Raw genomic sequence first — 18,132 nt, forward strand, 5'->3', positions numbered from 1 at the left:
ATTATATATGTGGCAATTCTATGTATGTGATTATATATGTGTTGACTCTATGCACATGTACACATATATAATCACATGCATGTGTGATTATATATCTGTTGATTTTATATACACGTAAAGGTGTGTGTGTTTATGTGTGTGCACATAAGTGGAAGCATATGTGTGTATATGCATACATGTGTGTGTTGAGTATGTGCATGCCAACTCTGTGTGTGCACGCACGTACGTGCGAGTATGTGTGCCTTTATATGTCAATAGTGTGAGCACTCACATGTCTATGTGAGTGCACCCTCATCTATTAAAGCCTTAACGAAGGAGGATCTCACGTTACCCTCATGTTGAGACTATGTGTATCGACTTTGTATATGCATGCGTATGATTGTGTGTGTATGCATATGATTGTGTGTGTCGATAATTACATGTGTGCTTGCACCGTGTGTGTGCTTATATGTGCATGTGCCTATGTATATACATGTGTATGTGTCACTGTGTGCACGTATGCAAGAGAGTGTGTGCATGTTGTGTGTGTGGATGCACATATGTATGCATATGCGTGCATGCACACATGCATGTGTGTGTACATTCGAATGTGTGTATGCACATGTATTTGTGCTATGCGAGTGTATGCTGCAAGTGTGTGTATGCATGCTAGCAAGTGTGTGCAAGTGCATCATGTGCACGTGTGTGGGTGTGTGTGCACGCACGTGCATGTGTGTGATTGGGTGTGTGTCGATTCTACGTGCACGCATGTGAGTGTGAGTGACTTTGTGTACATGCATAGTCGTGTGTGTGTGCGCATGTGCATATGCAAGTGTACGACTATGTGCGTGTATGCTTGCATGTGTATAATTATGTGAGTGTGCATGAGTGCATGATGCAAGTGTGTGTGAATAAACGCGAGTGTGTGTACTTGTGTGTGGGTACACATGTGTATGTATATGTGTGCATGTATGTAGAATTTTTGTTAGGAAAAAATATTTTTTGAAAATAGAAATCGTTATTTCTTTTACTTTTTTTCTGATTGGTGAAGATGTGTGGTAAGGTGTGCTCACTTATTATATCCTCAAATAGATTCACCTTACATATAATGATGGGGTGTTCTATTTTTAAACAATGATGATAGAGAAAATGAGAGAGTTTTTTTCATCCTCCCTACAACACTATCCCCTCTTTCCACTAAAATTTAAATTTGAAATAGGAATAAAGCTTTTCTTTCACTCTTTAACTCTCCCTTCTTACACATGGTAAAATGAGATGGCCAAAGAGTGACACACGTGGGTGAATGCTATGGCAAGGGCAAAATAGTGAGAGTAATAGTGTAGGATACAATGGACATGCAAAGGCATGCCTCTGCCAAAACCTCATAGTGGCTTAAAAAACTCAACACATCTCTTTCTTGCATGCTCTTAATTGTCTTTATGCTACTTGGGAACTACTCATTTTTTTCAAGGTGTTACTATGGTTCCCCTCTTTCAAGCACCTTGGTTACACCTTAACTATACTATTAGATTATAAACCCATTGTAGGGAGTCTCCAAACTTGCTTTAAAAATACTCATGAATTCATTTTTTAGTTGTCTATTATTCAAATTTTAAAAATTACGTGTAAATCCTTGATTATAGTTTTAAAAAATAAAGGATAACCTAAAAATGGCCATGTATTCCAAGTGAGCATTGGTAGCTTAACAAGATGTGGAGGAATCAAATTTGTTCATTCACAAATGACAAGCACCCAAAGAGGGGACATATAAATGCTTGTAAACGGTCTTCTTCTACAAATAGTAAAGAACATTGAAAACTCACCTCTTTTCTTGAAGGGTGTTAAAAGAATGTAAAGACTTGCACATAGAGTCCTCTACACTTTTGGAAATGTCAATCCATTGTGTATTTTTGTGTGTATTTTGCAACGGCAATCCAATGAGTATTTTAATTATTCCCTTATCTATGTGTATATTTTGTAATTTATGCATAACCCCATTATTCTTGGCATCATCTTGCTCACCACCCAATCATCTATGCTTGAGGCTATCGATGTTGCCAAAAGTGATCTAAATAAAATTGAGTCTCAATTGAAGCACTAATGTAAAACCATGAAAGCGTCATCAATGTCAATGGGCAATTGATGTTGTGAATCAAGTTATGAACCAAGGTCTCATTAGAACATTTAAATAAAATTGAGTCTCGATCAAAGCACTAATGTAAAACCACTAAAGCAAAATTGAGTCTCAATTGAAGCACTAATGTAAAACCATGAAAGCAACATCAATGTCAATGGGAATTTGCTTCATCACTCATAGCCTTTGCCTCTTCTCAATTGTTGGGCTATACAAAACTGATCAATTTAACCCCTTCTAGTTAATCCACATCAATCAAGAGTTTAACCTTGGAAATAACATCAAGCAGTAGTAGTTAAAAAAAGCAATAAAAAACAACATCTTCTTAATTGTTGGGATAGGTATCATTGATCAATTCAACCTCTTCCACCTCCTCCTCATCAATAATGAGTTTGTCTCTCCAAGACATGGAAGCAACATCAAGCATTTGTAGACAAAATCAAGGAGAAAAGCATGTAAATAACTCCATAACACCAGCCCCCCTAATGCTCCAAAGGTGAGGTTTTGTAAACTTTTCCTTAATGTATCTATATACTAATCTTTTGCGTTGCAACAAGAAGAACATTTCAATACTTCAAGGAGATAGCAAAAAAATTAGGCCTTGATGTTTTTCACTTATAGTCCTCAATATAGAAATCTGCATGATCTTCAAAAATGTTGATGCCATGTCTTTGACGTCTATTCCAAGGCTATTTCAAGGTGTATACTAACCTTATGAATCTTGTACAAGGAAATAAACTTCCTTTTTATCATATTTGGCATGTACACTCTTCAAAGGTCTAAATTTTTGTGAGTATAATAACAACGCAAAGTAAAGTTAGGTTAAAAGTATATGTTCTTGTGTTTTAGAAATAGGAAACAAAGAAATGTGACAAACATAAACCTCAAATTATAAAGTTCATATGTTTTGAATCTTGCACATGATAGTTATCATAATCCCCTACATCATGCATTATAGTTATCATTATCCCCTACATCATGCATTATAGTTATCATTATCATTATCCCCTACATCATGCATTATATCAAATTCTAAAGTTGATGAGGATGTGCATGGATCATAGATAGTCTTAGTGCCGTTAGAGAAAGAATCACTTGTATCATTTTCCCCTTTTGGAAAATGTTGAATACTATAGTCATTTTAATTGGAGGAGCTAGTGCAATGCTATTTTTTTTGTGTGTGGTCTCCTCTTGGACAATGTTGAATACTATAGTCATTTTAATTGGAAGAGTGCATGGCACACCTTTGCATCTCCTCTTGGACAATGTTGAATAATATAGCCATTTCTCCTTCTCGACAATGTTGAACACTATAGTCATTTTAATTGGAGGAGCTGGTGCAATGCTTTTTTTTTGGGGATTTTTTGTGTGTGGCATTTGCATCTCCTCTTGGACATTTATGCCTTGAATATTGTATTTGCTCCTATAAGGAGCAACTTGGAGCCACATACCATCTAAGATTAAAAAAAGGCCAGGTAGAAAACAACCTACCACAAAAAGTTCAAATTTAAAAGTTAAACGAGTGTGCTTGCCTAAGGCCTTATTTCTACTGCAATCCACTTGGCTACTACGTAGTGGCATTTGTATCTATCATGGCATGGAAACCCTTTCCAACCTTACCTATCCACCCTTGCTTGCCCCACGGCTTGGACACAAGTTGCTAGCCTAATGATGCATGATAGGTAGTTCAATCAATTAGCCCTTTACACATAGCAAGAACCGTCTCCCATCTATCGTGGGAATTTGTAAGTTCATATTTGCTTTGTCGCACTCAGTCCTCATCAATTGCATCTCTTACATGATGTGCATGTTTGCTTGTTGAACTTAGTCCTCATCAATTGCATCTCTTACATGAAGCACATAATGTGCAACACAAGCAAGTTGTATGCTTTTTTACACGAGTCATCGGGCACCCATCCTATGTGTAACATGTGAGGTGGGAATACTATCCAAGGCCCTTGGTGCCTTGGGGGTATACTTGCCTGCGCCAAGGAATATGCATCTTTATGGGGATGAGGTGCAAGGGAGAGACGTAGCACGGACCCATGTTAGGCACTCGGCATCACGGAACCTCACTCGCAACGCGGGAGGCCTAACGTGCCTACCCGGTGCGTGAGTGCTTCTACGTGTGCCTAACATGGGTCCATGCTACGCTGCTCCCTTGCACCTCATCCCCATAAAGATGCATATTCCTTCGCGCAAGCTAGCATACACGCAAGGCACCAAGGACCTTGGATAGTATTCCCACCTCACATAACCAACTAAGACTTGTTGATTGTCCAAGAGTGGGTCTAAGCAAGTTGTACGCTTTTAGACAAGTCAAGGCCATATCGACGGGCACCCATCCTATGTGTAACTGGCATAAGACTTGCTGATTGTCCACTAAGAGTGGGTCCATTGCAGTGTTAAATATAAAAAGTGGCATTTCGGGTATACAGCAGGGTCCATTGGAGTGTTAAATATAAAAAGTGGCATTTAGCGTATACATCACCGTTGAAACTATGAAAAAAACAAGCTCACATCACCGTTGAAACTCTGAAAAAAAACAAGCTCACATTTGGCCTTATCTTGGAAAAAATTTACGAGATTTTTAACAATCTAGTTATAAATCTAACAAATCATAATATGTCCGATTAACGAAAAGCGGCCAAACTTCAACCTTGTCCTTTTCTCACTAGCGAGGAAAAAGTTCCTTTATTCTTTTGTAGTCACACGTTGGATCAGGGGTCAATGGCCTTGGGGGCGGACCTCATGTGGGCAAGTGCCAAGAAGGGTGTCTAATAGTAGCCACCATGTGAATTGGACAAGGCGTCGGGCGTCCGGACACAAGTGAGGATGCAACGTGTGATCAGTGTCGGCGGCCAGCACTGTGCACATGGAAATGTTGAGTGTATGCGGACAAGGCGTCGCGCGTCCGGACACAAGTGAGGATGCAACGTGTGATCAGTGTCGGCGGCCAGCACTGCACACATGGAAATGTGTAAGGTGCAGCAATAAATGCTAGTACCTAGCATTAAAAGCTTGGATAATACGATAGTTAGGAGGTTCCGGCTTCACAGAGCGTCCAGAAAAAATGGACCAAGGTGGTGGGCTTTTTTTGCATTTGCATGTGAAGTGTGTGGGAGACTTGGCATGGGTATTGTTACACGTGCGAGATGCTTTGTGTTCAAAAAAAAATTTTTTGGGGGGCTATTTCACCGTAATATAATATATCACGTAAAGTGGTACGTGTGGTTGTGTTTCTCTCAAGGGTGCGCGCACTGCAGTGCTCTTGGTTGGCCTGGCCTAGCTCATAGTACTACAGGTTTGTACAGAAGATGAGGAGAGAGTAGGCTGCCTAGACTGCCTACTCCTTTACCACCATAGCTTTCGGTGGCCTTCTCCATTCAAAATTACACCAGATTACGAAGACTTTTATGCTACCCAACCCCCCCATACAGCCACAGCAATGCAAGCAGGCACTTGCTGAACTTCTGCAGATGCTTGGGTCACTCTTCCATGCCATGGATTGATCACCCTTGCATGCTATGATTTTCACAAGAAGCTTCTGGCTATGGATACCTTAATGGCAGAGATTATTTGATAGATTTTCTCCTGTTGTAGTGTGGGAACAATGGTGAGACAGAGGCAGGCTCAATCTGCCCATCTCTATTGTCTCTGTATCCATCTCTTGCTCTGGAATGTATGCCTGCAGTGGTGTTTTGGGCTTGATTTGAACAACAATGATACAGAAGCTTTGTTGAGATTCAAAGCCACAGCTGATATGCAAAACTCTCTCAGTAGCTGGAACACCTCTGATTGCTGCTCTCCTTCTAGCTCTTGGGCAGGTGTGACATGCCAGCAAGGGAGAGTTTCAAGGCTCTCCTTGAGAGGCTTAAGCTTAACAGGAAGCATTGAAGCTCTGAGCTCACTCGTGCAGCTCCGGGTTCTGGTCATTGCACAGAACAATCTAGATGGCATCCTCCCAAATCTTGCCAATTGGAGGCTCCTATGGCTCCTCAGCCTCTCTTCCAACAGTTTGTCGGGTCCAATCCCGCCGTCAATATCATTGTTAACTCGCCTCTGGAGGCTAGATCTCTCTCAAAACAGGTTCAATGGCACCATCCCACCTTCCATCAATGGCTTAACTCGGCTTCTAACTCTTGATCTACATGACAATGCCCTCACAGGCACCATCCCACCCTCCATCAATGGCTTAACTCGGCTTCTAACTCTTGATCTACATGACAATGCCCTCACAGGCACCATCCCACTCCTCACCCTCTCTTTCCTCACAGATTTATCCCTCCAATATAACAATCTCTCAGGCACCATCCCTCCACTACAGCTTGGAAATCTTACCTCTTTTGATGCCTCTTTCAATAACCTCAGTGGGCAAATCCCTCTTTCACTTGACAAGTTTGCGTCTTCGGCTTTCTTAGGCAATGTGAATCTATGTGGGGGACCTTTGCCATCATGCAATGAGACCCATGTCTCAAGTAACCCAGCCTCTCCTATGTTTGTACCATCTAATCCTAGCTCACAACCTAAATTAACATCCCCTAAGAAAGGCTCTAGCAAGCTAAGTTTGGGTGCCATCATAGCAATTGTGATAGGAGATGTGATAATCCTCCTTGTATTAGCACTTCTCTTGTTGCTTTATTATTGGAAGAAGGTTAATAATCATTTTGTGGAGGACTCTAAGACAAGCAAATTAGGAGAGGATTTGCAGTACAAGCCAAGCTTGCAAGTGCCAGATACAAGTGAAAAAAGCAAGCTTGTGTTCTTCAATGATGGAAAGAGGTTTGAATTAGAGGATTTGTTGAGGGCTTCTGCAGAGATGCTTGGAAAGGGCAGTTTTGGGACAAGTTACAAGGCAGTGCTGGAAGATGGGTCTGCTGTTGCTGTGAAGAGATTAAAGGATGTTAATACAACCGGTAAGAGGGAGTTTGAGCAGCAAATGGAGCTTATAGGGAAGCTTGATCACCCTAATATTGTGACTCTCAGAGCTTATTACTGTGCCAGAGAGGAGAAACTTCTTGTTTATGATTTCATGCCCAATGGAAGCCTCTACAACCTTCTCCATGGTACTTTCTCTTCCTTTCATCAGTTTGATTATGTCTAAGAGATTGATTGTTCTGTGGTGTCTGACTGAATAATTATTACTGTCTTTCGTTGCCTTTTGATAATTAGCTGAGTTTAGGATCGATACTTATAATTTGATAAGCTGGTAAGCTTAGCCCTGTAGATCCAATCGTGTACATTTTACTTGGGAAGGGCCTTATGCGTTATAGACCCAATTATCTACATTTTGCTTAGCTAAGATCTTAATCCCTGTAGGACGCATTATCTGCAATTCGTAGCTAGAGGTTAGAACCTGCCGATAATCTACAGTCTTTCTGGCTAATCACAGTTCATGCCAATTAAGCGGGTGGGATAGAGAGATTAGTGTTGATAACCTTAATGTTGACCTTGTTGGGATTAGTTTTATGCATTATGAAGCGTAGCCGAAGAAGTGTGAACTCTTTTGGGGGCAGGCACCTGGCAAATTGACTATGGTGGTGGTGGTCATTTTATTAGACTACTTTGCAAAGGAGTACTCGGTACCCTCAGAAGTAGTCTCGTTCCCCGAGGATGGCTTTCTCGCGAGTCGCGCGTCTGCTGCGAGGCAGCCGTTTGAGCTTTGAAGTTTGTCATCATTCTGGATACATCCCAGAGAGCTCGCTATTGTCTTTTGTTTTGTACCCAACGCCCGCCCCCGCCCTGCCCACCACCACCACCACACACAGAGAATCGAGACTTGACTGCTTACACAACCTCCAGACTTTCCGACCACCTCGGCCTATGTGCTTGATGTATATATATATATATATATAGAGAGAGAGAGAGAGAGAGAGAGAGAGAGAGAGAGAGAGAGAGAAGGGGGGTAGCCCAATATTTCCTTTGAAGGTGAGAAGGGTAAATTTTATTCCTTGTAGCCAAATATTCCTTTTTGAGCCTTAAATTCATTCACTTTATATATATATATATATATATATACTTCCTCTCTCTCTCTCTCTCTCTCTCTCTCTCTCTCTCTCTATATATATATATATATATATATATATATATATATACAAATATACATACATACACAAATATATATATCTATATCTATATATACAAATATACACATGTATTTTTATATATATATGTATGTATGTATGTGTGTGTGTGTGTGTGTATATATATATATATATATATATATATTCACTTTATATATATATATAGATAGATATATATATATATATATAGAGAGAGAGAGAGAGCCCAATATTTCCTTTGAAGGTGAGCCTTAAATTCATTCACTTTATATATATATAGATAGATAGAGAGAGAGAGAGAGAGAGAGAGAGAGAGAGAGAGAGAGAGAAAGAAATAAAGATATATTAGTTAACGTCTCCTAAAGGCCAAAATGGCCCATGAGACCAAAACAAGGTACAACTGATGATGATGATTTCTCATCATAACAAATCTGAAAGAAAGAATGAAAATACTAACATCCTAAGAGAGCTAAGAGCTGAAAGCTGAACTATTGAATCGTCGCGGTAAACTCCTCCGGTGGCGGGCAATGATGGCCCGAATCTGTTGATGGTGAGGGAGTCGTGGATGCGATTGTTGTGGTTGTGGGCGTCTCGCAATGGCTCTGTCCAGGGATGGATAGATGGATGTGTAGCCCAATCTTTCCTTTGAAGTTTCCACTCTTTCAAACAGCAAATTTTATTCCATGTAGCCCAATATTTCTTTTCTAAACCGTTATATTTATTCCACCTTTTCGATCTAACATAATTGATTTTAATCAAGATGAGGATTCGTTTTGTAAGGCTATTTTGATTAATTGATTGATTGATTGAGAGAGAGAGAGAGAGAGAGAGAGAGAGAGAGAGAGAGAGGAGTTGTTTATAAAATGATTCTAGTGAAGTGTGCTTACTGCGTAGTGGCATATGGTTAGTAAAATCTTTGAGCTTATTTCATACTATAGTATTGAAGTATAGGTGCCCTCAAAAGCTTGAATGCTTAGCTTTTTGAGGAGCAAATGCCTTTGTGCTTTTAGTTTAAGTGCTTCTATCCACTAATGGACAACTTAAGTGTGCTAGGAGTTTGAATGTGTAGTTCCTTGCCATGTTATGTGAACATGAAGTGTTGCTCATCTCCAAGCTATGATTGCTTTTGTGGATCAAAGCATTCTTGATGTCTAATGGACATCAACCCCATTCCCCTAGATGCTTATGTATGATGGTGGAAAAATTCCAATATTAGAGCTTGTTCTGAAGCACATGTGCATGAGACCATTTCTTATTATGCATTTGGTTCATGGGGGTTCGTGGTTTATGAATCAAATAGAATATTGAAGCACATGTGAAGTCAACTAGCACATTTAATCCAATTGCCAAAGTTTGCACTTCATAGGCATAATTTCAAGGGAGCAGCTTTGGAGCGAAAACAAGGCTAGTCTTGAAATTCATGACAATGAAGCATGACTAATGGTGCCATTATATTGGTAATCATCGATGCCTCACAACGTTCCACTAATTGTTGTATTATAAGTAGGGTTCACATTTTTAGGCTTATCATTTTTTGATAGTTTTGTCTGTCACAAGAGAAAATGTGCTAATATATGTTTTTGTGCTATTTGTTATTTGCTTTATTGAGGTGATTGAGACTTGACATTGATATGCATGTGCCGATGTGGGTCATTTAGGAAAGCCGAGTGATAATGATACATCATTTGTATGGTCATTTTCTATTTTGCTAATGATGCATGGGCACTTTGTAAGGAAATCGAGGACTGGGGCGTGTGCCGTTGGATTGGACGACACGTGTGAAGATAGCAATGGGGGCAGCGAGGGGGGTAGCAAGGATACATGAGGCATGGAATGCACCAAGGATAGCACATGGAAACATAAAGTCATCCAACATACTTGTGGACAAGGAAGGGAATGCACGTGTGGCGGATGTGGGGCTAACATTTCTAATGAATCCGGCTACAATAGCATCAAGGCTAATGGGGTATAGGGCACCAGAGCACACGGGGAGCAAGAGGTTGTCACAAAGGGCGGACATATACAGCTTTGGGGTGGTGTTACTTGAGATTCTAACGGGGAAGGTGCCCGCCCAATGCATACAAGACGAAGGTATGGACCTGCCAAGGTGGGTACAATCTGTTGTGAGAGAGGAGTGGACGGCCGAGGTCTTTGATCTGGAGCTCATGCGGTACAAGGACATTGAAGAAGAGATGGTTTCTATGCTCCAAATTGCCATGCTTTGTGTTTCTCTCTCCCCCGATCAACGGCCCAAAATGAGCCACGTTATCAAAATGATCGAAGAGCTCAAAGTGTCGCCATCCCCCGCACGTGCTGGCTCCGTCTCCCCTTCTCCGTCCGTCTCCGAAGATGCCGGTGCTTCTAGCCATTGATCTTCATTTATTAGAGGAAAAAAGATTACCAAGAGAATATATTTTAGTTTTTAGTTTTTTCTTTTCTATTTAGGTTGAGAACGCTTCACGTGCTAATGCATGGGACTCGATTTAATATCTCACTATTGTTATTCCAAGCTTCTCATACTTCTTGTGTGTGTGTGTGTGTGTGTGTTTTTTTTTGGGGCATCTTGTTTGGTGCTAATATTGTTATGTTTTTCTGGGCTAATGTTTTTACATGACTATTGTTGGGGCATTAAGGTTGGTACTAATAATATTGTTGTGTTTTCTTGGGGCTAATGTTGTCCCATGACTATTGTTGGGCATTAACGTGGCGCTAATAATATTGTTGTGTTTTTTTTTTGGGCTAATGTTGTGACATGGCTATCATTTTTTTTGGGGGGGGGGGGTATTGCGAGGGATATTTTTTTGGTGAGGAAATGGACAGACCACATGCCATTTAGGCATGCGCGGGAGGAGGGGGTGGGCATTGAACCCAAGCTGTGGTGGTGTAGGGCAAGAGCCCTTAGTGTTGGGCTATCCCCCCCACCTCTCACATGACTATCGTGGGGTATTAAGGTTGGCAAATGACTTGTCTTTGTTGATTTCAAATGCCTCTGAATTGAAAGTTCCATTGATTCTGTAGTTGTAAGGTTTCCCTTGCTTCATACAATGCTCTTTTTTTTAAAATTTGCAACATAGAAGACACTAGACACAAGAGGAGAGGTGGGATCAAATTTGTAACCTTCTTAATAGTGATTGGAAATAGGTTGGCAGTGACAGTTATAAAAAGAGGACCTTTGTATATGGCTATGCCCAGCTTATAAATATAATTATAATTATGTCCCCCCCAAAAAAGAAGAAGAAGAAGAAGACACTAGACACGCTCCATTCTTTTTGGCAATGTAGAAATGCATACATTTCCAAAATCCATTTCCATCTTCCAAGTTTGCTTGCTCAAAACAACCAATTTATCCAAAAACAAGGCTGATATGGGTATTAGAGAGCAACCCTAGTACCAACTAAAAGAGTATGATGTTTTTTTTTATCAAATGAGTTTTATTGCTTATTATTCCAATTTTTTTAAACAAATCTTAATCATGTTCCCCAGCAATGCCTTCATTAACACATAAGAAAATGAACTTTGCATGCCCATATACCCAAAATAGGACAATTTGCTAGGCTAGCATTACATTCTTCTTATGATGCCATGATTCATAAACCATAAAAACTTGTAGATGCATCTCTTAAGATTTAGGAAGTACCAATATACAATTGCCTATTTACCACCACAAGCATCACCTGGTACCAACATGAGGATTAATACCATACAATATTGATCGACAAAGGCATAGATGGATAGATGACAATGGTTGGTTGCCCTTGCTTGTTCATTGGATTTTCTAAGATTTTAAGTGGGCATGGAAGGTGTTTTAACACATGAAGCCCACTCTACTTGCAAATGTGAATGTGTACAAGTATCACATGCTAGGCTTCCCATGCTAAATCTTTGAAGACACCAATATGTTGCAATTATATCTATTTACCACCACCATCATAAACACCACAACCTACATAATGACAAGGTTAATGACTATGATGACAAACAAGGATGTGTAGTATCATCTGATGGTGGCAACAACAATCACTAAGTCCACTACAATACATAGTTGCTTTGACTTTAGAGTTCTTATGCTTATCATGGCTCAAATTGAATTTTTCCAAGCTTACTTTTGGTATAAAACATGCTATCCCCCTCTATTCATAAGAACTTATGTATATAAATATCTAAGCTTCCAAATTCTAATTTTATATTTTTTATATTCCTCTTATTGATGTGTTGTTGGCATTACCTCTTTCTCTTGCCTTGATTTTTTTCTTTAGGTGTGCTTTTGAAGAAGTCATGTAATTCAACCATAAAAGTGGCTCAAGGATAATTTTATAATTTCTAAATAATAAGAAGGTAAATAAAATTAAAATTCCATAAAATTAATTAAGTGGTCTTGGTTAGCATGCATAGTTCTGGAAGTAATTAACACACCTAGCAATTACATTATGATTTTTGTAATAGCCTTGAATTTTAAGAGAAGAATGTAAAAGAAATATGTAGTTGATGGAAGTTATCTGCAAGAACTTTATGTATATATAGAAGAAATTTTGTACTATATTTGTAGCATTCTTAAATTCTATTTAAGGGGTTTTCAAAATGATGTGACTAAATGAGAACCACAACCTTGCATTGTAAGTAAGCTTCTAAACCAATGAAGCTTCTATGTTCCCACTGCCTTCATGAGAAGATGTTAGCCACGTGATCCTCTGTGCTGATATAAACCAAATCCATATCACCTACTAGAACCTTCTCACTCACAAAATGATAATGCATCTCAATGTGCTACATCCTAGCATGAGGAACACTAGGTTAGTGGCCAATTGTATACTGCTCATGTTATCATAATAAATGATAATTATCATATCCATGGGCTTACCATATCAGCAAAAAAGTAGCTTCTTCTATAACCAAGTTACTCATATAAGACCATAGCATACGCCATTGTACTCGACAAAGCAACCGTATCGACTACTTCTTGCTACTCCAACTAATAGAAGTACTCCCAAAGAAGAACATAAAGCCACTAGTAGATCTTTGGTCAGCCCAAATCTGCATATGTGTACGCATGTACTTGTACTTGTATCCTAGCCTCATAGAAAAGTCCACAATGTAGTATGGACTTTATGTATCTGAGTATCCTTTCTTGCTTCATCTAAATAGACTTTATGTACTTTAGTATCCTCCTAGCTACATTTAAATGGACTTTATGTACTTGAGTATCCTCCTAGCTACATTTAAATGGACTTTATGTACTTGAGTATCCTCCTAGCTACATCTACATGGACTTTATGTATTTGAGTATCCTCCTAGCCACATCTACATGGACTTTATGTACTTGAGTATCCTCCTAGCCACATCTACATGGACTTTATGTACTTGAGTATCCTCCTAGCTACATCTACATGGACTTTATGTACTTGAGTATCCTCCTATCTACATGGACTTTATGTATTTGAGTATCCTCCTAGCCACATTTAAATGTGGCTTCCTCAAGGCTACTCCATGGTCAAGTGGAGATGGCCATGCGATCACTGCTTTCCCATAGGAATGTGGTTGATGCCATTTTTTTAAGTCCATATGTGACATATGTAGATTGGATTAGTATGGGATGTGACTTTTTATTTATATCATTTTCCACGATTAATATTTTTAATCAGTTGTGTGTGCTAGTATGATATAGTCAAAATTAATGTCTTTAACTGGCTATGTGTGCTGACTAATATTATTTTGGTGTAGGCGATGATTGAGTGGTGGACCATGTGTTAGTTGTCACTCTCGCGGAACATGTGTTGGACCACAATGAGATATCTTGGAAGACATGTTATCACCTCTTAGGTTTTCATATTTGGTATTTATATTTTTGGAAGGCCTTAGCCTTAGCCTTTGTACAAAATACCAAATAGTATTTTTTTGCTTTTAGTAGGCCCAAGACTCTATAATTAGGCTTGCTATATTTTTGGAAGGACCTTGTATGTTCAAAGACTCGAAAAGCTATTAGGCTTTATTTTTGGAGTATCTTTTTGTAAAATCAAGCATCAATATAGTTAAATATGGGTGAGCGATGTGATGGGCCACACTCACCCAAGGGAGATTAAAAGCCAACCATGTGTCGATGGTGACTTCTGTTTTATTTTCAAGTTTTCATGGTTTATGCTATTTTGTTGAATTGTTTACATAAGGATGAGCGATGCGTTGGGCCACACTCACCCAAGGGAGATTAAACCCAACCATGTGTCAATGGGGTGACTTCTTTTTTATTTTCAAGTTTTCATGGTTCATGCTATTTTGCTGAATTGTTTACGTAAGGGTTTGGTTTTCAATTTGTGCAAAGTCTATGTTCTATTAATTTGTGTGTTTGTGTTTGAGTAATTCTTCTCCAAGGTGTCATGAGATCCTGATAAAATTGTAGTCGTCTTCTGTCTAAAAATAATGAGGCATCACTTTCTCATTCGTCAATACACGAGAAACTTCTACAATATGCAAATATAGTGAAAATCAATCTCTCTCTCTCACAAGTATAAATGCCTCACATATAGTCACTCAAACAAACTTCTCCCCCTTTCCTCTCTCACTAGATTGAGCCTATGACATATATCTCAACTAGACAAGAATTCACAAGAAGAGAACTTCACAAGGAAGAGAAGTAACATATAATAAGGAAAGGAATACTCCCTTTTTTTCTCAACTTCTTTCACACTATTCTCCTTCTTGTTGACATACTCATAAGCTATTGTAAGCAACATCTCCCTCGACCTCCCCAAGGTTAAAGAGACACTACACTTAGATATGATAAGTAGGAGGAATAGAAATTGAGAAGATTAGAAGAATATTATACCTCTTAATGATGCAATCCACATAGGATTAGAGATTTAAGAAACATAGAATACCCTCTTAATGGTATTACATAATGAGAAGAGATTAGAGCTACATCCTCACATAAATGCTTCACTAAGAAGATAATAATGTGGATGCCAACACACAATTAGCTCCACAAAGTATAGATTGGGAACTGAACACAAAGTTAACTCCTACATGAACAAGCATCACAAAGAGCTTAACCAAGAGCTAAACAACTCCTCACATAGACAGCTCCCAAGAAGATAGCTCTAATACCATATTGAAATCTCAAGGATTTCACTACAGAGTGAAACCCTAATTGCCACACGCACAAAGCTTACATCTAACCTCAAAGATTAATGCTAATATAAGCAACAATCAAAGAAGATTAAGATAAATATAACTAGCACAAAGCTAGAAGTGAAGCAAGAGATTATACATAGTGATAAGATAACTAGCACAAAGCTAGAAGTGAAGCAAGAGATTATACATAGTGATAAGATAACTAGCACAAAGCTAGAAGTGAAGCAAGAGATTATACATAGTCATAACAAGCAAAGAGATAAGCTTGGGACAAGTGTTTCCACAAAGGAAGGTCACAAAGACCTATCAAACTTGCCCATTATTCACAAAGAAAGGTATAACTTATATAAGCTCCAAGAGCCCTCCTAATGACCTAAGCAATGATGTCAAGTACTTTCCACCTAGCCCTTATCTAGATCTGTATAGGTTTTACTTTCCCCTTTAGTAATTGGCCACTTACACAAGAGAATAACCTTAGAATTCATGTCTATTATTAGACAGATTAGGGTTTTAACACAAAGATAAATCCTACACAAAGTGTAGATTAGGAAGTTAACACAAAGTTAACTCCTACACAAACAAGCATCATAAAGAGCTTAACCAAGAGAGCTAAACAACTCCTCACATAGAGAGCTCCCAAGAAAGATAGCTTTGATACCATATTAAAATATCAGGGATTGCACTAGAGAGTGAAACCCTAATTGCTATTAAGCATAAGGCTTAATCCTCATCTCAAATATTAATACTAATATAAGCAGTAATAAAAGAAGATTAAGATAAACATAACTAGCACAAAGATATTAACACATGGTGACAAGCAAAGAGATAAGGTTGGGACAAGTGTTTTCACAAAAGAAGGTCACAAAGACCTATCAAACTTGCTCATTATTCACAAAGAAAGGTACAACTTATATAGGCTCCAAGAACCCTCCCAATGACCTAAACAATGATGTCAAGGGCTTGCCACCTAGCCCTTATCTAGATCCATCTTACACAAGAGAATAACCTTAGACTTCACGTTTATTATTCTATCCTTAGGCTCAAATAAGTTGTCCCTAATGTTAATGTGCACACATGCACACAATGAATGCTAGATCACCTAGATTCTAACACACCCTCTTGATCAAGCATCGATACCATGCAAGCTGTGCTTCTTAAGTACGCACACATCACTCTCAGTGATAGTTAGTGCCCAGTGGCTTAACCAAGATAGATTACATCAACCACAAGGTTACCACCAAGATTACATGCCCACCAGCATCTTATGTAATCCCTAACTAAATGTCATACATGCATATCATGTTTTCCATGTTGATAACATTTGTTAAGACCAATCACACCATATCTTCTATAAATCTCACACATGCATTATGTCTATGCTATGGTGAGAAAAAACATCTACTCGACACATGCATTCCGTCTATGCAATGGTGAGAACAAACATCTACTCGACACATAGTCAAATAATGACACAAAAGTTGATGAAGGTGCTAGGTCGTCCTCGATGACACCAAGTCGCCATCCCTCCAAGAAACGTATACCTTACACATGCCTTAGAGCATGTTGTAGATGACAGAAAATCATAGAAGGCACAAAGTGTCCCACCAAGGCACTTCTGAAAGACAACCCATATTGTCCCAAAGAATTCTAGTGGAGAGGCTTAGACTATCCCACCAAAGTAATTGAAGCCATTGTTGCAAACAAAGGTGAATTTTGCTTACAAAATGAAGAGGCTACCCCCATGACTTTTGCCATTAGAGTCGAGGTAAAAAATTTGCCAAGGATTCAACAGCATAAATCCCATAACTTGTTATTACCAAAGCCAAGTGCTTGCCTCCATGAAATTGAAGCTAAAATGATTGAACAGAGAATGCAACCGGGATAGCTTCCTTCTTTTTTTCATGGGAACACTCTTTCAAAACTTTAAGTTTGAAAATGCCTCCTGTGTGGGAACTCCATCAGCTCCTTCACATATTAGTTGCACTCATCCTTCAATGCATGCCACCCATGCCTTTGACCTATGCAACAAAGGTTGAGTTAACCCTTCCATTAGGATTAAGTTCACCAACACTTAGTCAAATAAATGTGGTAGCTCTGGAAATAACTATGTAAAATTCTCCCCTAGTTGTTCTCCTAAGGTTTGCTATGCGTCGAGCGTGTGGCATCTCCCCATTCGTGCCAATAACTTGTGAGATGCATGCCATCATCATCATCAGACTCTCACCCGAGCAGCTAGCTATGCAACCTCTCTTTTAAAAGAGCAGCACCTTGCCTGTGTCAAATGCATCAAGAAAAGAATTTTAAAACATCATTCTCGCTGCATTCTTCAGCTCATAGCCAGCAGTACAAATCATCACTAAGTTTGAAGAGAACTTCATAAGGAAGAGAAGTAGCATATAATAAGGAAAGGAATACTCCCTCTTTTTCTCAACTTCTGTCGTACTATTCTCCCTCTTGTTGACATACTCATAATCTATTGTAGGAACATCTCCCTCGACCTCCCCAAGGTTAAAGAGACACTACACTTAGATATGATAAGTAGGAAGAATAGAAATAGAGAAGATTAGAAGAATATTATCCCTCTTAATGATGCAATCCTCATAGGATTAGAGAGTTAAACAACATAGAATACCCTCCTATTAATGGTATTACTTAATGAGAAGATATTAGAGTTACATCCTAACATAAATACTTCACTAATAAGAAGATAATAATGTGGATGTCAATACACAATTAGCTCCACATAGATACTCTTCACAAAGAAGGTATAGATTAGGATTTTAACACAAAGATAAGTATAGATTAGGAAGTTAACACAAAGTTAACTCCTACACC

General features: G+C 38.9%; 1 protein-coding gene across 1 annotated transcript; it reads left to right on the forward strand.

Moving 5' to 3' along the window:
- Positions 1-5,364: 5,364 nt before the first annotated feature.
- Positions 5,365-10,689, forward strand: LOC147627089 (putative leucine-rich repeat receptor-like protein kinase At1g68400). The gene is made up of 2 exons (XM_086815660.1): positions 5,365-7,179; positions 9,910-10,689. The coding sequence occupies exons 1-2, from the start codon at positions 5,727-5,729 to the stop codon at positions 10,545-10,547; spliced, it is 2,091 nt and encodes a 696-aa protein (XP_086671786.1). The 5' UTR covers positions 5,365-5,726; the 3' UTR covers positions 10,548-10,689.
- Positions 10,690-18,132: the final 7,443 nt, after the last annotated feature.

This window comes from Cibotium barometz, chromosome 21 (assembly GCF_041138505.1).
Source record: "Cibotium barometz isolate CiBa-2024 chromosome 21, ASM4113850v1, whole genome shotgun sequence".
In the NCBI taxonomy this organism is placed as follows: domain Eukaryota; kingdom Viridiplantae; phylum Streptophyta; class Polypodiopsida; order Cyatheales; family Cibotiaceae; genus Cibotium; species Cibotium barometz.

Excerpts from the sequence above, each read along its gene's own strand:
- LOC147627089 (XM_086815660.1), top strand. The coding sequence starts at position 5,727 with ATGGTGAGACAGAGGCAGGCTCAATCTGCCCATCTCTATTGTCTCTGT. Across the intron at positions 7,180-9,909 it reads CCTCTACAACCTTCTCCATG|GAAATCGAGGACTGGGGCGT; the intron begins GTACTTTCTCTT and ends GCACTTTGTAAG.